Here is a 25,543-nt window from a genome sequence, read left to right on the forward strand (position 1 = left end):
CCCTCCCTCCCTCCCTTCCTTCCTTCCTTCCTCACTTCCTTTCTTCCTTCCTTCCTTTCCCCTATTTGTATTACTAGCACTCAGCACAGCACTTGGCACATAGTGGGCATTTAATAAATATTTGTTGACTTGACAGAAGATTCAGTGCTTAGAACCTCAAAGATACAGAAAGGGCAAACCTTGGGAGTAGAAGTCAAGATGAGAAACCCAGATGACCCAGATTAAAACCAAACAGGGTTGGCCATGCCACCCAAAAATGAAGCAGGAGATAGATGGAAACTGCACAAAGTCCCAATTGAGGAACTAAGCTGACAGACATAAGTAAACACAAGAAAATACAGGCTACTTGTAAAATGATAACAGATTCAGAGATACCCGGAAATATGACTTAGGAGAATAACTCCATAACAGCCTCAAGAAAATAGAGGGCCACTGAAGTATTTTTTAAATTGCACAGAGAAGGTTTGGGGACTGGAGGTGGTGGGAGCAGAGAAGCACAAAGGATGCTATGGTTTTTTTAGTAGGTCGAATTTAATGTGTAATTTTAAAAGGCGAGCATTAGATAACGGAGATTCATGGTTTCCTATGCAATACTCTTTTTGTGTTCTGCTTTGTTTATGGAAATACTCTTCAGAGGGATATTTGTTAAGTTCATGATTTTAAAAAGAAACCAAGGAAGGTCTTCAGCATACTGGGGATCTCCTGTGTGGGGATCTGATGGGAGGACGCAGACAAGAGTCACACACAATAAGCAGGTGTAGATAATTTGCAACATGAATCTTTGCAGGGAACTTTCAAATGGATGAGACCACAGACTCATGTGTTTAAAAAACGGTGAATGTGAGAAATTCAGAGAAAAATGAAAAGATTTGTATAATCTGAAGCAGTTACAACAATTAGACTAAAAGACCAGTAAAAGTAAACCAAGGGCAGCTAGGTGGCCCAGTGGACAGAGAGATGGGCCTAGAGTCAGGAAGACCTGAATTAAAATCAGCCTTCAGATACTCACTAGCTGTGTGACTATGGGCAAGTCACTTAACACTAGCTGCCTTAGTTTCCTCATCTGTAATAAACTGGAGAAGAAAATGGCAAACCACTCTAGTATTTCTGCCAAGAAAACCCCAAATGGGGTCATAAAGAATTGGACAGGACTGAAAAGACTGAACGACAAGAGTAAACCAAACTTTTGAGTAACTGAAAAACCAGTGATGGTCACAGAAAATAAACCAATAATTAAAAAAAAAAAAAGGTTCCAACTCACAACAGATAGGAAGGGGCCTACTTGGGCAGAATGTACATAATATCAGATGTGGTCACTGTATCAAGTGTTCTGGCTCTAATGACTTTACTCTGCATAACATTCACATACCACAATTTATCCAGGCATTCTCAGATAGGCACTCCCTTGGTTTCTAATTCTTTGATTTTCATCTTTTTTTCTCCCTTTATTCTCTCTTTTGGGATCAGCCAAGGTTGTTTTGGTTTATGACTATTACTTCTCCGGTATTGGCCTCCCTCTTAATCACTCCCCTTCACTTTATCCATGCCTATTTTTTGGTTGTATTTGATATATTTCTTCACAAAGCTATTGGTGTGTAAATTTGTATCTGTGTTCAACCATCTGTCTCACTTACATGATTTTTATTTAATTCAAATTAAAAAGAAGCTACTGTTAATCCATTTAGTTAATAAAGCGGGTGTATATTCAACAACAAAAAAAATGAACACAATTTAAAAACTTAATAATAACTAGCATTTATATGTATTTACATAAAAATATCATTTATATGTAAAATGGGGGTAATCATAGCACCTAATTCCCTGGGTTGTTCATAATGTCAAACACATAGCAGGGACTATATAATGCTAGCTTATTGTTATTATTATATTTCTGCTGCTGTTTTTTTATCCAATCAGCTGCCAAATCTAGATGTTTCTACCTCTACAACATTTTTCCCATTCATTTAATCACAAAACCACTTTCCTAGTTCAGGTCCTAATCACCTTTAGCTTGCAAGAGCCTCTTAATTGGCTTCCCTTAGTCTCAAGTTGGTACCCCTGCCCATTCACTCTCCACAGAGCTGCAAAACTGATTTTCCTAAAGTACCACACTGTATCACTCTATTCAATAAACTCCCAAAGATCCCTACAGTCTTTGGGATCAAATATAAATTCCTTTCCCTTGTTTTGAATGCTTGTTTTTCCATCTCATTACACATTACTCCTGTTCTAGATTTCAATAGTTTAGCCCAGGGGTAGAAAACCTGAAGCCTTGAGGCCATGTGTGGCCCTCTAGATTTTCAAGTGCAGCCCTTTGACTGAATCTAAACTTCAGAGAACAAATTCCATTAATAAAAGGATTTCTTCTATAAAATTTGGACTCAGTCAAAAGGCCAAACCCAAGGGTCTAGAAGGCCACAATTGGCCGTGAGGCCGAAAAGGTTCCCCACCCTGGACTTTAGTTAAACAAGCCTTCTTACTGTTCTTCCCACAAGACTCCAATTCACATCTCCATAGCTTTCCACTGGCTTTCCCCATGCCTGAAATGAACCCTTAACTCACCTCTGCCTCTTAGAATTCCCTATTTACTTAAAAATTCTACTCAAGTGCCACCTTCTATACGGAATCTTTCTTAGTTCCTCTCTAACTGCTAGTGTTCTACAAACACCAAATTTACCTAGTATTGCCTTTGTATAATTTATGTACATGTTGTCTCCTCCAAGAGAATGTAAGCTTCCGAAAGGGAGGGACTTTCATTTTTGTCTTGGTATCCCCAACAATACAGTACCTGGCACATAGAAGGCACTTAAGTAAATGCATGTTAACTGATTTTGCTGAAAAGATAAAAGCAACATCATTTGAAAATTTCACTCAGAATGGCCAGAGTACACATAACCAAACATCTATACACTCTCTTGAAAAAGACCAATATGTTTTAAAAAAAATATATGCTGAAATACACAAATCTATGCAAACACTAGTTTTTGTTGTTCAGTTATGTCCATTCTTTGTGACCCTGTGGACCATGCTGTCCATGGGGGTTTCTTGGTAAAGATCCTGGAGTGGTTTGCCATTTCTTTCTCCAGTGGATGAAGGCAAAGAGAAGTTAAGTGATTTGCCCAGGGTCACATGCGTAATAAGTGTCAGTGATAACACATGAATTCAGGTCTTTTCTGACCCCCAGCCAAGCACTCCATCAACTAAACCATGGAGCTGCATCTAGTGTAAGCATCAATTTACATAGTTTCTTTTACTCAGGTAGAACAAAATCTTGCTAACCAAAATATTTAGTGAATGGGCTGACTTAAGGCCCAGTATCTTCTGCTTAATTTAGCTAAATCAGAAAACTCTTTCTTTCTGTATATAGATTTTATATCTTAGAAAGTAATCAGGGTGAATATATTCTTCCTTTATAATTCAGGATCTTGCAGTGCCATCAGTTCTCACTATGTGATGACATAGTAGTTGCAGAAGATGTTAAAACACTAGAATGAATGTGTATCAACTTCAGTATCTTCCCTAGAAGGTGTGTGTATGAGGGGTTTGGACTAAATTTCTGATAATTAATCTTTTCTTATCTTTCGTCTTTCTCCTAAAAATGACTCACTGAAAAAAAATAAACAACTTGATTATTTAGAGGTTTCAGGAGATTTAGATTTTACCATACTTTGCAATTAACTTTAGGTAAACACCCTAAAAATATTTATAATAAAATCCTTTACTGGAAAATTCCAAAATTCAGACAAAGGAAAAAAAATCATAAAAAAAAAACTCGAGAGATATGAGACAGACAGAGAGAGAGAGAGAGAGAAAGAGAGACAGAGACGGGGGGAGAGAGTGTATGAATGAATGTGGCCTGGGATTTCTCTTTATTTGCTGCTTGATCTTAGAAAACTGTCCAGAAGTGACAGGCCCAGAATATCGGTCATTCCACCAACGCAGATCTGCACCCTTTAAAGCACAGTTAGTCGTCCGAGGCACTGAGAAGGCTCAGGGACTTGCCCAGAGTCCCATAAGCCAATGTGCTGCACAGGACAGACTCGAACTCATACACTCTGCACATACCCCACGTCACTTGACAACTAGATATACTGGCAGCTACAGTTAAGTTCATTCAGGGTGTTTCCTTTAACAAAAACAGGAACCCACAGCTGGACAAGGCAGCTGATAACGCAAAACAGAGGCCGAGGGCCCCGGCGCTGACTCGGGGCGGGACCGAGCAGGTGAGGCTGCGGTCCCGGACCTGCACAGTTCCGAAAGGCTGGGGCGCTCACACAGCCAGAACGGGCCGCCTCACAAGCGCAGCAGCCCAAGCAAAGGCTGGCAGCGCGGGCACTCACCCGCTACGGACCCTGCCGGGCAAAGGCGGGCGCCCGGACCCCGGCCCCGGCTCAGCCCCACTTCGCCACACCCCCTCATCCGGACCGAGGGGGCGCGTGCCGGGGCGCACACACGACACCCCCAGGGTCAGGCCGGCGGGGCGCGAGAGGGCGGGGATCTGTCAGGTCCCGGGCCCGGGAAGCGGGCGGAGGGCTCGGCCGCAGTGCCCGCCGCTCCTAGCCGGGTCCCGAGGACCGGAGCCCGGGGGGAAGGGGCTTGACAGGTGGAGTCGGTGGGGGTTCCGGAGTGGGGCGGGGGAGGTCGAGAGAGAGTGAGAGAAGGGAGTGAGGGGGAGACGGGAGAGAGACCCGGGCCTAAGCGCCGCCGGCGGGCAGGTCTCACCTCTAGGGTGGAGACAGTGCTGGTGAACAGGTCCTCCCCATCCTCCAGTTCTTCAAAGTCCGCTTGCTTCCCGTCCCCCAGCGGAGGAGGCTCTCTCTCGGCCGCCATCTTCGTCCATCCAACTGCGCGAGCTCAGCCTCGCAGCCCCGTCACGTGAGCACACCTCGCCAGCGCTCCAGCTACCGGGTCCCCCGCCCACCCCCCACCCCCACCAGCCTCGTGACCACGCTCTCCCGGCCTCCTCTGCCCGCCTCCCCCGGCCTGCGCCTGCGTGCTAGAGCACAGCCCCTCCTTCCCCACCTTGGCTCCGCCCCCTCGTCCCTGCTCCCTCCTTCCCTTCCCGTAGTAGCTGCTGACCTGAGGGAGTCCATGGGGCTTAGGTATAGAATGAGTGGGTATGAGAGTCGTAGCAGATTCCTGAAAACCAAGGCTCGTATTTTCTGCTGTGTTAATCTTTTACTTATCTATTTTGTGGATTGGAAGGGGGACCTTGAAAGAAATGAAGAAGCCTCCAAGTTTAGGAGGGAGCGCGCCGCAGAGCCAGTGCAAAGGTAGAAATGGAGTGCGCAGGAGAGAGGGCAGCGTGGAGGCCAGCTTGGCTAGGCAATAACGGTGCATAAAAGAGAGTAAAGGGAAAGAGAAGGGAAAGGTAGGCATGGAAGCAGACGGTGCAGCCCTTCACATCGGAAGCAGGGGAGGTTGGCTTTTATTCCCAAGACCCTAGGGAGCCACAGAAGATGCTGAAGCGAGACAGTGACTCTCCAGAACCGCGCGCTGCTGCCCTTCTTCAGCAGAACTTGAAGAAGCATTGTTCACTCATGGCTTTCACTTCTTCCATCTTGCTCTGGGCCTCATTATCTCCATTGACCTGTGCATTGCGGAATGGGACGGTCTTTCCTCGCTTAGCATCTGTCTAGGTCTCTCTGCACCACCCGAGATGCTTAACTCTTCTCTCCTACTGCAAACTCGTCTGGTTCCATTGCACAGTCATCTCTGGGCACATTTCCCTGCTTTTATCACAGCTCCTTCTCGGTCTCCTCTGCAAGGCGATCGTCACCCACAGCACCCACTTTAACTGTGGGGAGTGGCCCGCGGATCTGTCTCTTAGATCTGTCCCTTTCTTCCTCCTCCCGAAGCCACCAACCCTAGTTCACAGCCTTCTTGCTTCTAGTCTGAACTGCAGAAATAGCCTCCTACTTGGTCTTCTGCCTCAAGGCTGCCCCCTCTACGACCCCACACCTCCACACAGTTGCCCAACCGATGTTTCTAAAAGACAAATCTGCCCATGTGCTTCCAACTCAATAAACTCCAGTGGCTACCATTAGGGATAAAATATATTCTCCTCCATTTCATTTAAATCTCTTCACAACCTGATCCCAACCCTAACTTTATAGCCTTATTGCACATTAATCCCTGTGAATGAGCCAACAAAATTTTCACTGCTACAATGCTTTCTGTAATGTCCAGTGTAAATAAGGGTGCATTTGCTAGTAGGATTTTTTTGTGGTTGCAAATGCCAACCTTAGGTAGGGAATGAGTCGAAATTCGTATTTTCTACTTTATTAATCTTTTATTTATCTATTTTTTGGATTGGAAGTGGGACCTGGAAAGAAATGAAGAAACCTCAGAGTTTAGGAAGGACTTAAGAGTTGATATATATATATATATATAGTTTTTTGGAAAATATATGCATAGGCAGCTATATTGGCCTTTTTTCTCTTTAGATTCCTTGTGAAAGTTCTCCCTATTCCAATCTAGGCCAACTTTCATATGTTGAATACAAGGAGAAAAGCTTTTTACTTTTGCCCTTTCGAAAAAAAAAATCAATTCAGGCAGCTTAGGCAAGAGTCCAACCTTCACTAAGCCTGTATTTATAAATTTCAAAAGGTCTCTCTATACCTAGGGTAGGACCCAGGTGCTGGTGATAGAAGACCTCTCTGGTGGGAGCAGTAACCATTTTACATAGCCTGGGCTGATTTCTCTTCAAAGGGGGAGGAAGGTAGTCCTAGCTTTCTGGTGACCTGGGGTATATAGGGCCCTGCCTATGAAGAGTCAGGACTTAGGCTTGATGAAATTCCCCCTGCCAAGAGAGTCACTGTAACTCTCTGATTGGCTGGTACTGTTATAACGCGTTTGGAGACAGAGGAATCTCTGAATCATTGTTGTATACTTATTGATATGTTGTTGAGTAAACTTCTCTTAGTTAAATATTTTATGGCCCACAATTATTTATTGCATTTCAATCCCGAACCTGAATTATTAGATTGATAGGAATTACATCTGGCCTAGAACATTTGTTTAGTTAACAGAATGATCTCGTGGTTGTCTTGTGGTTAAAGTGGGGGAATAACAATTTGGAGGAAGAATAACACGGACAATTGGATGGTCAAATACAGGGGTCTGGCATTCATTGATTGCCATACTTCTGACTACATGTGTAGAGCACTCTCAATGGAATAAGGAGGGACCCCCACTGACCACATTGAATTAATGGAGAGAGTCAGGGGGAGGGTGTTTAAGGAGCTTGACAGAAGGAGAAAAGGTATTATATGAGTCAATACTCCCTGACTTTTGTTAGCTTTTTATGAAAAGTGATTGTCAATATGAAAAAAAAGAAAGTGAATTATTGGTATTCTTAGTATCCTGTGATAGATGTGGCTTTTGAAACATGAGATAAGGAGACAAACCATCACCAGCTTATGGGGGTGCTAACAAAACTATATTGGATATGTAGGAAAAGGAAAAGAGAGGGAGAGTAAGCGTTAGTTTAGTGCTTAATATGTGCTTGGCACTGCGTTAAGCACTTTAAAATACCATCTCAATAGATCCTCACAAAACCTTGTGAGGTAGGTACTATGATCCCTATTTTACAGTTAAAGAAACTGAGTCAAACAAAGATGAAGTGATTTGTTCAGGGTCACACAGCAAGGAAGTGACTGTGGCAGAATTTGAACTCAGATCTTGTCCAGGCTCAGTGCTTTATTTGATTGTTCTGAGCCATTCAAAGCTCTGTATTTAGATTTGAGGGCATCCTGGGTTGAGCCCCCCTAGGTCGGTGGACAATGTTCCCCTGTCACTTGGGCCATGCTAATTATCAGACATTGAGGGTCTGGGAGACCATAAACCTGAGTCACTATGGTTTGAAAAAGGAGGGGGGAGTTGTATGCTAGTAGCCAGGTTACTATCATGACAGAGGAACCCCAATAGGTCCTTAAGGACATCCCAGTTTCAGTGGGCTCATCAGGCAAACCACTAAGTGAAAGTGCATCCTTGTTCAAGTGAAAATAGATTAAAAAACTCTCTCATCTGGGTCACAGTTATGGCTAATCAGTGTGATTATATTGTAGGAATGGATATGTATTATGACTTCTTGGAACTTGGTACCTGTGTATGTGCTTATGGCAACTCAATGCCCTTTATGGTGGATGAGGTCAAATGAATCTTTTGGAGCTGTCTGAACCTCTTTTATGTAATGTCAACATCAGGTCCTGGGAGGTGTGAAAACTATTTCCTCCTTGATTATGGTGTTGAAGGATGCACGAATTCTTCACTACACTGGCTCTTACAATAACGCTGTGAACCCAGTGTGGAAGATGGCACCACGTGGCTTAGAGAGGACAATAGGAAATCGGACAAAGATTTCATGCCAATTACTTTGACCACTCCTGACCTTGTCAGTGTGGTACCGTGTTTCCCCGATAATAAGACCTATCCCGAAAATAAGCCCTCCCCTTACTGTGTAAGATTCCTCTAAAATAAGCCCTCCCCCGAAAATAAGCCCTATTGAGATTGCTACAGTAGTGAAGGTGATCCCCTGCGCTACACGCTACATTACAGTACCCTCTGTATGCACCTCCCCCCACCGTGAAACACACACCGTGCTCCGAGCTGCATCCAATCAGAGCTGCAGCAGTGAGTGCGTCATCCTGTTCTTCCCCAGTGATTTGCTTATTGAATGAATAAAGGTACATTTTTTTGTTCACATTTACCTGTTTATTAAAATTGCTGTCAATGTTCATTAAAATAAGTCCTCCCCTGAAAATAAGCCCTCCCCTGAAAATAAGCCCTCTGGTGTTTTTCTGTCCAAAAAAATTAATAAGGCAGTGTCTTATTATCGGGGAAACACGGTAGATCAGACAGCTCAGTACTGAATAAAGTTATTGATCTCTTCAGTATTTTTTTTTTCTATTCTTGTGGTTAAGACTAATCAGGAACAGTTTTCTTTCATCCAGGAAGGAGTTAATTCTACCTTTGATGTCTTTCCCCAGGGCCATTTGGGCTCTTCCCTCATTTTGCCACAGTCTTTTGGGCAGAGAAAGACGTCTCACTTCCTAAGGGCACTAATATTTACCACTGATGGCACATAATGTTGACCAGACCAATCAAGGCTATAGCAGCAGAAGTCTTAGACTGGATTGTGACCCACATAAGGAATAAGGAGATCAATCCTAAGAAAATCCAGGGTCCAGCCTACATTGTTAAATTTGGAGGGATACAGTGGATGGAGAAAATTCAGATAGTTCTATAATCTGGGAAAAGCTGTTGATGCTGGTCAGCACAGCAGATAACTAGAACTTGGTATTAGTATCAGTGTAAGGGCTAACAGAGTGAGCAGCAACGTGAGTCCTAGCAGAGATGGCAGTGATGCAGGGACCAAAGAGGGAGCAACATGGAAGATATAAACAATTATGTTGTAAACTTCAAAAGAACGTACAGCCTCAGCAAAATGTTCAGTGTTGTCGAGCCAGCAGTGAGGAGTACTGCTGGTGGGGTTTGTGGACAGGCTGTGATTCTGATGAAGGCATAGGACAAGGTTTGTCCTTGCTAAATGATAGCTCTGTCATCATGGCTTTGACTATTGGGATTGGATGTCCCACCTCCCAGAAGTTGTTTCCATGATGAATTGGTGCCACCCTAATCCTGAGGAAAGGCTTTCTAGAAAGGTCCAGGGCTTCCTTGAATTTGGCCTCTAGCAAAGTTTACTCAATATGGATTGCTTTTAGAAATAGTTGAGGTTATCTCTCTCTGGTTCTTCCTTATTCTTTCCTTTATGTAAAACCTGAATCTTAAGGGCTCTGCCCTTTTAGATGGCTCCATGTACCCCGAGAAAATGGTTTGGGTCCCCTCTCAATTTTCATGATTTCTGTCCCCTGTGATGGTTCAGATAGAGCATCTGTTGTGGAATTTGTGTGGAAATGAGTAGAATTTAAGGGAGGTGTTTTGTTTCTTAACAGTATGGGAGAAGTGCTGGCTAGTTAACCAGTGAGTAAAGTGATAGTACAAGGCAAGTTACAGTACCAACTCAGGCCCTGGGACAGGCTGTGTATGAGAGGTTCTTAGCTATCTTGTGGCAGATGATCGTGTTCTATGATGGAAAATGGTGGCTGAGACTGAGAGTTGCCAGCCAGACAGGATGGTATTTCTGATGCTGCTCCTGCTTACCATGAGAACTTTATTTACATTGAGAGATCTGCTATTAACTGCACCTGATATCACCCCTACTTTATGGACTGTGATCTCTCAAGATGATGTTGTGTTGTTTGTTTTCTTTCTGTATTTATTTTTCTTTTATCTAGACTATGCTCACCCTCTAGTGCTTCCTGTGCAAAGTTTTTCACATTCTCGTGATCTGGGTTGTCTCATGCTAGCCGTAGGGCCATTTAAGTGATGAAAGGTCCCTTAATTACTTGTAAGATTTTGTCACTAAAGGGAAGAATGTAGTAGAAATGGCATATATTTTACATAGGTTGGATCTGACTTCTCTTCCAAGTGGCAAGGAAACTGTCCTCAAGATATGAATGGTACAAGGGACTAGGGCTTGAACCATTAAATTGGCTTTCTGGCTATCTGATTAAAAAGGCCAGTTTATGAGAAATTGAGACTTCTCATGCTTGACAGAAATCCCACTACTGTGGAAGTCATCTTTCTTCTCTGATTGGGCATTGCCAGAGACAGATGGGAACCTTGTCTTCTTGTATTAATGTTGTATACTTATTGGTCCTTTTATGGTTGAGTAAATTTCTCTTTGTTAAATATTTTATGGTCCACAATTGTGTCACTGTGCTCCAGTCCTGATCCTGAACTACTAAATTGGCTAGAATTAGATCAGGTCTAGAACAGTGTCCTGACCAAGCTTCTCAGAGGCAGAAAACAGTATTCCATCTGACTCAGATTTGTAGTTGTCAAATAAATAATTCAGTATTCTGATTTTTTTTAAGTTTAGCCAAGGCATTTTTATTACTTTTATTTAGTAGTGAGGTGGTGCAGTGGATAAAGTATTGGACTTAGATTTAGGAAAATCTGAGTTCAAATCTTGCCTCAGACACTCAATAGATGTGTGACTCCTGGTCAAGTCACACAATTTCTCATAACCTCAATTTCCTCCTCCAAAAAATGGTAATAATAACACCTTCTTCACAGGGTTGTTGTGAGGACCAAAGGAGGCAGCATTACATGCATGAAGCATTTTGCAGCCTGAAAGTGCTATCTAAGTGCTAGCTTAATTATTACTCGGGTACACAAAGGAAGAATTAGATCATGAATGTGCCACCAGGTATTAATAACCAAGTAGAACATGTCTGACCAGTTTATAATCTTACAACTGGGTTGAAGAGACAAAAGCAAAATTGGGGGTTGCAGAGTTAGTTCATAAATAGTGGAGTAATATAATGCTGGGAAATGAAAGTAGAAAGTCAGGAGTTGGTTATCAAGGTAGTATCAAATAGTGATCAGAACATTTTAGTTACAAGTATGGCAAACCGTGTAAGTTCTTTTCTTTTTGTTTTTTTTCTAGAGACAGCATTCTTTTCCAGTGGAACAAATTTACCCATAGCTTTTCCAGGTTAGTAATACCTATGCTACCCATAGGCCTTTTCAGTGATATCAGTCTCTCTAGAACTGTAACAAAGTAGGACTGGGCTAGGGTCTTAGTTTCACGGATCTCAAGACATAGGCACAGAACGCCCCATCTCCACCTGCCTAGAGATTTCTATGGCTCCAAGGATATCCTTCCTTAAATCTCTTAAATTTCTAAGTTTAAAGCATGTAGTCTGTTTCTTTTCCCCTGGGTACCAGCAGTTATTTTTTTCATAGATCCCTCAATTTAAAAAGTGTTGCCACTAAATGGAAATATGATTAAGAATATGTAAATTTGAATGTAAATATGTAAATGTGAATAAGCAGTACGAATATAAAGATCTGATCAATCTTCTTTGCTAAGTTTCTTTTTATGAACCCCAAGAGTAACTCTGACTCTTTTTGGGAAAAGGCTTTAAAACATTTGGCACCATAAGTGGGATCATTTTGTGATACCCTTTTTTCCTTGATGTGAAGAGCCAAGTCAGGATTTGTAGTAGGAATGTTTTTTGGACTTATATATACTCTTAGTTGGCATTTTACATTTTTGTGGCTCCTGCCTAAACTTGCAAATGTGCATTGTCCTCAAGCATGAGGTATGAGCAGTTGATTCCTGGGAAACAACTCGTGGTGATGAGAAACTACTTTGTTTGCAAAGTGGAAACCCTAAGTGGGAGTCTAAGAGTTGCCTGTGGACCAGGCAGAGGCCGTGGCTAGCTCTCTCAGGATCCAGAGAGCTAGTACTAGGCTCAAGGATCCACCGTCCGTTAATGATTTTCTGAGTAGTTTTTTTTTCCCCATGTAAGAAACTGCTAAGAGTTGGATCTATTGACCTTCTAGTGACACTAACTCTTAGTATCGTGTTCACCATGGTTCTGCTTCTATTAAATTTCACGTCAAGGGGCTTTTTAAAATCGTTTTGTCTACCCTGGCAGCTTCCTAAGGGCCTTAGGAGAATAGAATTAAAGCCAAAGCCAACCGGAAGAATATTTGGTGCTACTTTGTCCCCCATCCTTAATTTGTGTTCATGATGGAAGGTTCTCAGTATTTAAAATTTAATGCCAAGTCATTATTAGGGTAATAGATTTCCCTGGTGTTAACGATATCTTTTCATTGAATGCAACATGAGAAACAGAAAAAATAGATAGGATGCTTTTCCCTACTTTACAAGAAAGAAAATTAGAAGCATTCCAGGTCCACCTTAGCCACGAGGAAAGGGGGAACAGGTAGGTGAACAGATACAATACTGAGTCTGGAGTTAGAAAGAACTGAATTAAAATCCAGCCTCAGACATTTAGTAGGTGTGTGAACCTAGGTAAGTCACTTAACTTCTGATTGTCTCAATAAAGTAGGGATCATCTATAAAGTAGGGATATTAATAGTACCTACCTCCCAGGATTGTTGTGAGGATTAAACCATATTAACATACGTACAATGCTTTGAAAAGCTTAAAACACTATTGAATCGCTAGCTAACTAGCTTTTCCGATAATCCTGGGGAAGCCCAGGGAATTGGACAATTGCTACTTTATTGGCAGTAATACTAAGGTTGGACATTTTAGCCATGTTTCTGCAACATTTGATGCTACCTTTCATAGTCTTATCTCTGGGTTCACCTTTTCATCAATACTACTTGGGTGATTCTAAGAATGTGACATGGGATATGACTTTATTTTCCAAATGGTTTCCCAGATGTGTGTTTTTTGACTCCCTCTCTCTGTATTTTATAGATATTAATATCTTTTTTGACTGTGGGTACTGACTCATGCTTGGAAAAAGGGATCAAGATATGGATTCCTAGAGCAATTGAGGAAGAAGAAGGCTGTACTAAATAATGAGATAATATTTGTAAAGTACTTTGGAAACCTTAAAGCATCATATAAATGCTAGCTATTGTTATTTAGTATGATATTGTGATGGGGGCAATTTTGCCTAGGCCCTGCTCCATGTTGGTTAGGCTAATTTTTTCTTAATTGATGGTGGCCTAGTCAAAATGAGCCCCATGCTCAGGGTATACTCAGCGTGCTTAGTTAGCCTCTCTCCAGCCCACATGGAAGAGGCTTGGAAGTCTACATCTCAAAAGGTGTGATGCCATGCAGTGGAAAAACCCAGTTCCTCAAATGAAAACTTCTCCTGGCATTCTGATGGTTTCTGAACCCCTTAACAATGGAAGAAAAGCCTTTTTTTTTGTTGGACTATTTGATGAATCAGATCTGAGAAGGCTTACAAAAGGCACTCATTGGATGATTTGGTCTTTTTTTCTCTGGTGTTAAGCAAAGGGGATGAAATGCTCCACAACTCACCTGGGTGGGAGAGATGCCATAAATCCACTCTCTTTAAAAACCACCATTAAGTCAAAAATGTAGGATGCTGAATTTCCTGAGAGAGGGAGTAGTTGGCCCCTTACTGTATTTCTAGTTTTCATATACTTTCTTCCTTCCACATGTCCTATGATATAGTCATACTGCCCTTTGGTGTTCCTCATACATGATGCTCTGTCTCTCAGCTCTGTGTGTTTCTGTTGGCTACCCCCATGCCTGGAAATCTCTGCATCCTTGTCTCCACCTCCTGGCTTTCCTAGATTCTAAAGTTACAGCTAAAAATCTCACAGTGACATGGACTTCAGTGGCATCGAACAGTCTTATCCTAGAGTGGGAAGTAGACACTGGCCTCAGAAGTGTGGGCACTGACATGGGTAACAGCAAAATCAGAACCAGTGTAGCCCTTTGCTCACTATAATCTGGAATGATAAAATCCATTCAAATTAATGCCAGTGGCGTATATATTGGTCATTGGGCAACTCCCTCCCTATTGGGAACTCCTTCCCAGCTTGGAGCACCAAGGAGTACCAAAGGTGGTTTGATTTCTGGTGACAGAAACTGTCTACAGTATCCTCTTTTGAAGAAATGGGGTATCATCATGACTGTTATTAGGCAAAATTAGTCTAGCATCAAGTTTTTTTTTCTCTGTTGTTCAATTGTGTTTGGCTCTTTGTGATCCCATTTGGTGCTTTCTTGGCAAAAATACTGGAAAGGCTTGCTGTTTCCTTCTCCAGTTCATTTTACAGATAAGGAAACTGAGGCGCATAGGGTTAAATGACTTGCCCAGAGAGTAAATAGCTAGTAAATGTCAAAGATTGGTTTTGGACTCAGGTCTTCTTGACTTCAGACCCAACACTCTATTTACTGCACCACCTAGTTCCATTCTAGCAAGCTCTAGACTGAATTAAATATCTAAATAATCTGTTGCCATCTGTTATCATTTGACATCTTCAACTTCTCAATAAAAGCAGTGGATTTAGAGTCAAATGAGTTCAGTTAGAACGCCATTTCTGCTACTTATTACCTACCTAATAGTGGGTAAGTCACTTAAGTTCAGTTTTCACATTTGGACAATGAAGGGATCTCAGACAGTATGTAAGGTTTTTTGGTGTTTTTTTTTTTTACTTCTAAAGTCCATAATTATCTAAGGTCAAAAATGGCACGAGTTGATTTTTACTGACATATGGGTTTGCTGCCACTACCATACTTTATCTCCTTTATTTGCAATTATTGCAGATTACACATCTTCAATGACAGCACCAAGATTCCCACTCCTCCCTTTCCCCAGTTCCTGAATGTCAGGAATTATGATTGGAACAAATATTGCTCTCCTGAGACGCTTCAGACAGAATGTGACAAATCTGTTCTTATCCAGAAGGGCAGAAAACTGAGCATAGCACTTTTGAAAGGCTGCTGACCTCTTAAGCTAGATAGCCTGGACTATATAGCATGCATGTGAGTGCAGGGGCAGGAGTGGGGAAAAATGTGAAATCAATCTAGAAAGATAGGTTAGAGTGAGATTGTGAAGTGTTTTAAATGCCAGACAGAAGAGTTTGTATTTTACGCTAGGGATAATATGTCTCCATCGGACCTTCTTGAGCAGCATCTGGCATTTTCATAGCTATATTTTAAAAATAACAATTTTTTTGAGTGCAGATTAGAAATAAGAAGACCAATAGTCTTCCAGGACATCAATAATCACTTTGATTATTGTCTTGCAACTGGACTCAGATGACTCTAGAGAAGAGAGTGGGACTGATGTCTTTGCACTGCTGTGTCTCACTTAAATCCGGTTCACTCACAAGTCAAGACATCACCCTTGTGATGTGATTGGTCCTCTTGGAAAAGGAAGGATGAACAAGGACAAACAGCGAAGAGGTAGTCACAGTGTCTTGACTTTTTGAACCCCCAGGCTATTGAACAGTTAGTCATTAAGCATTTATTAAATACCTACTCTATCATGCTAAGGACTAGAAATAAAACGAAAAGCAAACGATAGTCCCTACTCTCAAGGAGATCACAATCTAATGGGAGAAACAAAATGAAAACAACTGTGTACAAACCAGATTTATTCAGGAAAAATTGAAATTAATCAACATAGGGAAGACACTAGCATTAAGGAGAACAAGAAAGCCTTTCCCAGATCATGGGATTTTAGCTGGAACTTGTTATTTGTTTTCCAGGGTCATTGCCAGTTGTCCTGACCTGTTTCTTGCCACTAGATCCTGATGACTCTGAAAGAGAGATTGAGGCTGATGATTTTGTACAACTCTGCTTCACTTAAGTCCCATTCACTTGCAAGTCTAGACATCACCCTCCTGATATCATTGGTCCTCTTTGAGGAGCTAATTTGCCAGTTCCAGTCAGGCAATACTGCTGTTTCCTCCTCCACCTTCTCTTTCTTCTCTTCCTACAAATACAACAACAATGAAGATGACCAGTGCCATCAGGAAGGTGATACCTTGACTTGTAAGTGAATTGGACTTAAGTGAAGCAGAGCTGTGCAAAATCATCAGCTTCACTCTCTTCTCCAGTCATCTGGATCTAGTGGTAAGACATAGGTCAAGATGACTAGTGATGGTCCTGGATGTAGTGGGAGTTCTTGACCTTTTTAAGCTACGGTCTTTCCCAAGTCTCAGTTTGTCTGAGGCAATGCCCATTCAGTAGTTAAAAGCTAAATAAGAAGCGAGGCAAAAAGAGAGCCTACTTTGCCTTCTCTGCGGGAACTTGAAAGAAGTCTGGGAAACTAAAAGCTGGAAATCAGAAGAGAATATTTCCCAGGCGTGGGGAAACAGCCAGTGAACAGACAAAACTAAATGAACACTTAGGATCTCCTGGGGCTGAAAATATCTTCTCTGAATATGGGTGGAGTATGGAGTTATTCCATCAGCAGGGAATGTAGAATAATGGAAAGGTTGGGAATCAGAAGTTCCAATTCTTCCAGTACTCCTAGCTATGTAAAAAAAAAATGAGTACTATTACTAATAATAATCATGGAAATTTATAAAATACTTTTTGGTTTGTAAAACACTATATTCTATTTTATTCTATTAATTATATATCATATCATATCATATCATATTTTACTTTATTACTTCAAACAGTCCTGTAAGGTAAGCATTACAGATATTGTTATTCCCATTCACAAGTGAGGAAACTGAGGCTTAAGAGATTTTTCAATAGAAATGTAACTGGTAAATGTCAGAGGCCAGGATTCTAATTCAGGTTCTTCCAGATTCTGTGTTGCAATACATTTTACAGTAACACCCAAGGATCCTTTGTTTTTAATAGTCTATGGTTTATGAGCACCAATTGTGTGCAAAGAAGGAAATAATAAAGATCTATCAATAGGTTTCTGCCTTTGAAGAGTTTAGAATACAATCAAAGAGACAAAACAAACATATAATGAGTAAGAAAAACTTGCCTTTGTAACAGTAAAGACTATGAGCCCCACATTTCACTTCTTTTTCAGGGTTCTGGCACCCCTAAGGTAGGACTGTCAAGTGAAGTTTGGATTCAGTCAAAGGGCTGCACTTGAGGACCTAGCAGGCTACATGGGGCCTTGAAGCCACAGGTTCCCCATCCCTGAAGCTCTACATATTTTGAATGTGAGATTTTAATCATAGATATTTGACACAAAGATTTTTTCACACTTAATAGTTTGTCTTTTTATTCTATTCATTGACTTTGACTAAGTCTTTTAAATTTCATATAGTTGAAATTATCTATTTTATTTTATATGATTACTTAAATTTCTTATTTGGTTAAGTGCTTTCCCTTAGCCATAATTGTTAAAGATACTAAATTTCTTTCTCCTCCAATTTATTTATTATGTGACCTTTCACAGATTGTTTATCCATTTGGAGCAGAAAAATTAAAAATTGAAGGAATAAAAAGGGTTTGGGGATAATCAGGAAGATTTCCTTGGGAAAAGTAGCTTTGAGTCAAGTTTTAAAGCATCATGTACTCAGAATATATGGCCCAGGAAATCTTGTTCAACTCTGATTCTGTGAAAAAAAAAAAGGAAGACAAAAGGTAGGCAGATACAAAGACAAAAGAGTAGAAATTTGAAATGAGGTGAACCGAAAGTGCCTGCGTGTGTGCATGCCTGCGTGCGTGTGTGTGCGTGTGTGTGTGTGTGATGTTTATGTGTTTGTAGTGTGGTCATAGGTAATAAAGGGCCTTGACTGTTAAGTTAGAAAGCTTGGAATTTCTTCTTGCTAGCAAGGAGAAAACTGCTCTTTCTTGAGATATGTACATGGTGAAAATAAAAATTGAAGAACATTGTTTAGCAGGTGTGGATGAAATGGATTGAATAATAGAAAAGATACCTAAATAGCATGTTTGTTAGTTGAATTGAGGCAGTGTTGGGTAATAAGCTAACTTGGTTCCTTAGAAGAAATGCGGTCACTCTGAAGCTAGACTTATAACAAATTCAAGCTCATGTGAGTGACCATTTTGGAAAGGATTGCTAGCTGTGCATCATTACTTTTAGCCTTCCTTGGACTCAAAAAACCCATAGCAACACTATATTTTGGTAACACTATTTAAAGACCTTTCTACTCTAGCATGTAAAAGTAACATTTGTTTCCAGTGTTGTTGGTTTTTTATTTGCACATGGCTGGGTAGAGGCAGTCAGAAATGGAACCCAGATCTCTTATATCCCAGTCTTTCTGCTACTCCATACCACATCTCTGTTGACTAAGTGAATTCATACTTTACTCATATCGAGAGAGGATAATTTCAGAAAACATTGTCAGTTTTTAAAATGAGATTATAACATCTTTTATTCAGAAGGTTTGAGAATCTTAATGTTTGATTTTGGTATAGATATGCAAATAGAGTAAGAAACCAAAGGCTTGTTACAAATAGAGAGCATCCCACGCAAATATATTAGAGACCTATTTGTAGTTGTATTATGAAAGATAGCCATTTGTTAGCATAACTAAGATGTATCTTCAAAAACTGCTTTCATCATATGAAAATGTTGAGTGAAGCTGACTCCTAGAAGGAAATATTAAGTGAAATTCACTTATAATATTCAAACCCATTCTCTCTTATTGAAAGGTAATATTGACTCGCTTTGAACAATGAAATTATTATAGTCAAGAAATAAGGATAAATCGGACTATGATGAGTGAATTTGCTAATAACTCATCCCTTTATATTTATTAACATTAAGCCAAGTTCAGAGTGGACCAATTCAAAAAGGTAGCTAGGTGGCAAAGTGGATAAAGTGCCTGACCTAGAATCAGGAAGACCTGAGTTAAAATCTGGCCTCAGAAATTTACCAGTTTTGTAACCTTGGACCAGTCATTTAACTTTGTTTGCCTCAATTTCCCCATCTTTAAAGTGGGGATAACAATAGCACCTACCTCCCTGGGTTGTTGCTCAAATGGGATATTTGTAATGTTCTTAGCATAGTACTTAGCACCATACTGCTATATAAATGCTAGCTATCATTAAAAGATGAGAATCTGGTTAATTTTGAATGGTCATTATTATTTCCCTTATCTACCTACCCAAGACAGTTGTTATAAGGAAAGTATTTTGTCAGTCTTAAGGTACTCTATAAATATAGGTTGTTGCTATCATGGTTGCTGATATGTGTAAATTAAGTCAACTAAAGGGTTGGGAGGTATACAAACAGTATTATTGAATTGGCAATAGCAGGGATCCCCAGCAGGAAAATAAGAAGACATATAATGTCATCTCACCATCTGCCTGGTGAGGCAAGTCTCATGACCTGCACTTTACCACATGCATCAATACTCTACACACCAGACTTTGGACCTAGATGTCTATACCTGTCTAACTGCATCCATTCCCTAGTCCTTGGGGAAGTTTGTTTGTAGCTCCTACCTGTAATGGCAAGCAAAGTAGTACTTTGCTCCTTGTTTCAGCTATTCAAGTGCCTTTGAGCCTTGCGTTTGATTGTGTCAAGTCTTTGTTGGAAAGAGTATACATTTTGTTGCCCTTAATAGGCCTAAGGGAGTTTGGAGGCCTTTCCTGCCCTTAATAGACCTAATGTCATCATATGGAGCCCATTGTGGGAGGAACTTGCCAAAAGAGCAGAACAGGAAAGAGAAGAGCAGATAAAAGCTCTAGCATGAGCTGGGACCAAGCAGAGCTAAGAGAGAGAATGTCTGTGATATCAGCACTCTGTCTGTTGTTCTATGTCAGTGTTACTTTGTCAGACAGAAGCACTCTGTCTATTGAATTGTGCTACTCTGTCATACAGAAGCAGTCTGTTGATTTGTGTTAGTGTTACTTTGTCAGAAAGAAGCACTCTGTCTGTTAATTTGTGTTGATTTCTCAGACAGAAAGTAAATTGATATAATAGTGCCGGTAATGTGTGTAAATATTATTGTGGCCCTGTTGAGCTTTGTTTTCCTAGAAAGAGAAACTTTGAAGAGCTTGGAGTGGAGCAGGCCCTATGAACTGCAGTATGAAACAGGAGCAGAGAGCTGCCTACTGGTGAATCCAGGCAACAGTTGAGCAGATCCAGGCAAGAGCTGGGAATGTGGAAGAGGAGCCATGGGGTTTGGAAGTCAACCTCTAGTTAAGATGAAAGGAGGCTTTACTTGGCTACTCAGTGCTGATTGATGATAGTGTAACTTACTGTGACCTGGAGGTGAATGACCTTTGTACTTTCTACTACCCCTTGAAGAATGATTGGCTTAAGGATGATTATCCCTTAAGAATGATTGATCATCCTTAAGATGATTGGAAGCCAGCCTTCAATCAAGATGAAAGAAAACTTTAGATGGGTACTTTATATTGATTGAGGAGATTGTGACTTACTGAATGATATGTTTTGTTTAAGACTATGTGGCCACCTTAGTAATAAGTTATTATGTTATGTTGTTGTGAATGTTGTGCTTTAGTTTCTTGAATGTTTTGCTTTAGTTTATTGCTGAATAGAGAGTTCACTATACTATGTGATCAGATCCTTAAAGTTATTCATAGAAGCAGTCCTCAGGAGAGTTGCTCATGATTGGCTTTATAGTACTCTAGGGTCCAACTCAGTTGAATAGTGATTGGGTAATGTATAAACTTGTCTGCTTAACCCTTTATATATACTGACTGAACCTAGATACCAGACCTTACTTCAAATATATGTCCCATCTAGCCTTCTACCCAGCTTTGCACTTTTGTTCTCAGAACAAAATTCCCTGCCTAGGTCCTTTCTTTTATATGCTTGTCTTTTTCTTTGAATCTTTGTATGTCCTCAGTACTTAGCATACCACCTGGCACATAGTAAAGGCTCAACAAATTTTTTTTCATTCATTTCTTCATTCATGTTCTTACTAGTACTGGAATCATATGGATTATATAAATGTTCTAATATGTCAAATTATGAATGGGCTACCATAGGAACGAAAACAGTTGATGTTGAAGGTAAAAAGTGTTTGCTAGGTTATGTTTTGAACCGCCATTAAAGGAACCAGACTTAAGGTAATTCCTATAACCAGGTTCAATTCAATGCAGTGAGTCAGTGGTGTGCTGCTAAATGTTGAACTACTGGCTCACTGAAAAAAAAATACTCATGACACATTTTAAAGTTTAATCTGCATTATCAACATTCTCTTCATCACTTTCCTAAGCCTAGAAATCAACAAAACAATGAACCAAACCTTAATTTATAGAGTTTGTGGTTTTTTGAGTGTACAGTACCTTGAACATGAGAGGCACTCAAATATTTTTCAATTGATTGAAAATAATAAATTCTGGAGAGAAATAAGATAAAACCTATAGTTTCACCTTGAAAATGGGGCTTTCAGTTTCCTTTCAGCAATTTGATTTGTATTCAACCAATCTCCTTTTATAATCGTCTGAATAAGTCCTGATGGAATGTAAGCTTTTCAGGAACAGAAATTGTTTCATTATTTTGGTCTTCTATTTTGTATCCTCTGCACTTAGCACAGTGCTTTTCATATACTAGACAATTAGATTTTGTTGACTGATTGCTTGATTGTGCTATTTGTTATTTATCTCTCCTCCCTCTTATCTCTTCTAGAGGCAGGGTTTCCCTTCTCTACCACAATCATTAGCACTGGCAAGTACAATGTTAAAAGACTGGAGGTGAATTTTGTTCCACAGGGAATATGGCTTTAAGGTGTGGGGCATTGGATTTTAGAGGACTTATTTTGAGAATACTGGACCAATAGTAAGTGCTTAATAAATTACATGTTGATTGCATCCTAGTATCCCTAGTGTCTGACAGTGTTTGGGTCCCAACTCTTACATTTTTTGTAGGAAGAGTTGGTCCTTATGATTGGAGTGAGAGATATGGAACTAAGGACCCACTTTTCTGTTTATTTCTCCCTATTCTGTTCCATTTGCAGTTGAGAAATAATAGAAGAGTTATTCATTTTTGAAAAGGACCAAAGACATCACACATGGGTGATATTTTGACTTGTGCCTGAATTAGATTTAAGTGAAGCAGAGTTGCACAAAGCCACCAGCCTCACTCTTTCTTCCTGAGTCATCAAAGTACAGCGGCAGGGCAAAAGTCAAGACTGGTGATGGCAGGATGTGTTAGCATCAGACTTTAATGTCTGACCAAGCTCCAAGCACTCCACATTGCCTGCTTCAGTCACTTTCATGGCTGTTGGAATAAATTGCTCTCATCTGGCCTTTGCACTGGGGAAAGTCTTCACATGCTTGGGGTAGACACCCCCTAACTTACCAACAGGCTTGAGATCTGTTGGTTACCCTCAACCTGGTTTAGCCTGTTTGCTGAGACAGTTTTGTCGGAGTGTGGCTGCTGTGCACGCTACAGCTTTTTGGAGCCACAGGTAAGAGTTTGGTGAATCAGGTGGACACCAAAGGTGGATGAGCAGCCTTAAGAAGGGCCTAGCAGTCTTCACACCAGGGATGCCAGTCCTCTTGAACACCCATATACCCCAGAAGGAGAGTAATAAGAAAGACAATGGAGAACCTGCAAAAGGAGTTAAATGAATTGGGTATATTAATTGCATATTATATTGTGTATACTATTATAATAGTATAATTATATATATTATAATAATATAGTGGCATATTATATTGTCTACATTATTATAATAGTGTACGCTATTAGCGTACCCAACTTATTTAGATCCTTCTTCAGGTTCTTCCATTGTCTTATTATTCTCCTTGGTTTTAGTTCAGGATAAAATAGGTTGATTGAGTTGAGAGGCAAAGTGGTATATTGGAAAGGACACTGGACTTGGAATCAGAGGACCTGGGCTCAAATCATGGCTCTGCCTTTTATTTTCTATGTGACCAGAGGATTCTGGGAAGATGCTGGAGTAGGTCAGAAAATTCCAAACTCTCAAGATTTCCCCCCACAAAAAAGTTAAAATGTACGTTAGGGTGAACAAAGTGTGGATGGAGATAAGTAAGAACAGGGGGCATAACCAGGATCCTCCTGGGACAATTTGAGAAGATCAGAAGAAAAACCCCAGGACAAGGTTTGGTCCCTGTGAAGAGTAAACACCTCCAGACTTAAACAAGTGTCAAGCCCTGAGATTAGTTGGTTTGAGAGGCTACCTCATCTGGGAGGGAACTTTTACCTCCAGGATAGTGAGGGGAGTTGGGCATTTGAACTCAGGAAGATCAAGGGAACCTCTGCTGACCAGAAATGTCAGACTCAGCTGTGCTGCAAAGAGAGGCTGGAGAAAGAAGGAACCAGCACATGCGCAGTGAGTACAGAAGCAGTGGGGCAGAAAGCCCCTGGCTGTGGGCACTTACAGGAGGTTGGAGGTTTGGCTTTGCTTCCAGGCTAGAAGGAAGAAGTGAAGATCTGGGGTCAGAAGCACCATTTCCCACATCCCAAGGCTAGAGGTGACTACAAATAATTAAGATATCAACACCTCCCCTCCCCCAAATGCACAGGCAAAGGAGAAGGAATCCAACCATCCAACCATAGAAACCTATTATGGCAATAGAGATGACTGGGGTTCATTTTCAGAGGAGGATACTGAAGTAAAGAAACCCCCAAGGAGTAACATCAAATGATTACCTGCCCAGAAAGAATTTATAGAAGAACTTAAAAAAGACTTTAGAAATCAAATAACAGAGATGGAGGAAAAACTAAAAAAGAAAATAAGAATAATTCAAGAAAAACAAGAAGGGTATGAAAAGAAAGTCAGCCAACTAGAAAAGGAGATCCTGAATTTTAAGGAAGAAAATGACACCTTAAAATTAGAATTGGGCGAAGTAAAGCCAGTAAAATTATAAGAGATCAAGAAATGATCAAACAAAATATGAATAATGAAAAAATAGAAGAAAAAGTGAAACGTCTTATAAGAAAAACAGCAGATTTGGAGAATAGATCAAGAAGTGAAAATATAAAAAAACATAAAAATATTGTCTATGTGACCTTAGGGGAGTCCTTTCTGGGCCTCAGTTTCCTCTTCCACAAAATGAGGAGGTATGACTATGTGGTCTTTCATTGTCCCTTCCAACTCTGAAACTGTGATCCTGTCCTCACTTTTCAGAGAGGTGGCTAAATTCCGTTGATAAACTAACAATGGTAGAAGGAGCCTTAAAAGGTCATTTAATCCTTCTGTTTGTAGTTGAAACCCACTTGGTGGGTAGAGAGAGTATTCTAGGTAGGGAATAGTATGATGAAAAGATGTGATAGGTTTAGGGATTCCCCCTCCCCCTGCAACATGGGTTAGTCTGGTTTTTCTCTGAAAACAGGTAAAGCTGTCCTGGGACTTAATTGTCCCAGATGACAAGGTTCAAGGTATACCTCCCTTGATAAATTATATGGGGGCAAAGCAAAAAAAAAAAAAAAAATAGAAGCTTCTTTTATTTGATGCTTTATGATTACAAAGAATTTTCACATACATTAACTCACTTTATTCTCTAAGTTAATTAGTGCAGATATTTTAAAAATTAAACAGATTTGGGTGGCTTGGTGGCACAGTGGATAGAGCACCAGCCCTGGAGTCTGGAGGACCTGAGTTCAAATCCGGCCTCAGACAGTTAACACAAAAACTAGCCATGTGACCTTGGGCAAGTCACTTAACCCCAATTTCCCTACCCTCTCCCCTCCAAAAAAAGCCAAAAAAAAGGTCAATAAAATTATAGGTTCAGAAATTACTTGTACAAAGTCATACTTTCAGTAGGACGCGGAGTCAACTCGGGTCTCATAACTACAAATCTAGTGCTCTTTCTACAGCACAAAATAATCAAAATGCCATGTTTGCTTTAGTTAGAGATGCATTTAAAATTTTTCAGAATAATTGAGAACATTCAGGAGAATTTTGCAAAAAAAATCCCAACAAAATCAAACTGTGGAACATGCACATTTTCATGGCCTCCAAGGATGTGAGAAGTTGAATCATTTTCCTTCCTCAACATCTGCTGAAAAAGAGGAACTAAGAGTGTCTCTCTGGCTACTGGGCTGCTGAGTAGTTAAAATATGAACCCATAAAATTCAATTACTCTGCATAGAGTGAAAAGAATCCTTTGGGACTCAGTTTTCCAAGAAATAAAAAATCTGGAATATAAACTTTTTCATATCATTCTGATCTCCATGCTAGTATTATTATTATTATTTTTAAACATCTGACACTAGCTTCCTCACACATGTAGTGGAAATGAACTATCATCAGGTAGTCTACAGATCGTGCAAGGAAGTCATATCCC

General features: G+C 40.5%; 1 protein-coding gene across 2 annotated transcripts in view; it reads right to left on the reverse strand.

Annotated features, from left to right (window-relative positions):
• Positions 1-25,543, reverse strand: part of SNX2 (sorting nexin 2) — a 370,668-nt gene that overhangs the window by 63,552 nt on the left and 281,573 nt on the right. The window contains exon 2 of one of the 2 annotated variants that reach the window (XM_069087818.1): positions 4,723-4,856. In XM_069087818.1, the coding sequence (XP_068943919.1) occupies positions 4,723-4,830 (108 nt within the window). In that variant the 5' untranslated portion in view covers positions 4,831-4,856. Of the gene's footprint in view, positions 1-4,722; positions 4,920-25,543 lie in introns of those variants that run through there. The other variant, XM_069087817.1, reaches the window with a different exon arrangement.

This window comes from Petaurus breviceps, unplaced genomic scaffold, assembly GCF_028583685.1.
Source record: "Petaurus breviceps papuanus isolate PSGF00001 unplaced genomic scaffold, PetGlider_PUasm1.0 183, whole genome shotgun sequence".
NCBI classification, from domain to species: Eukaryota; Metazoa; Chordata; class Mammalia; order Diprotodontia; family Petauridae; genus Petaurus; species Petaurus breviceps.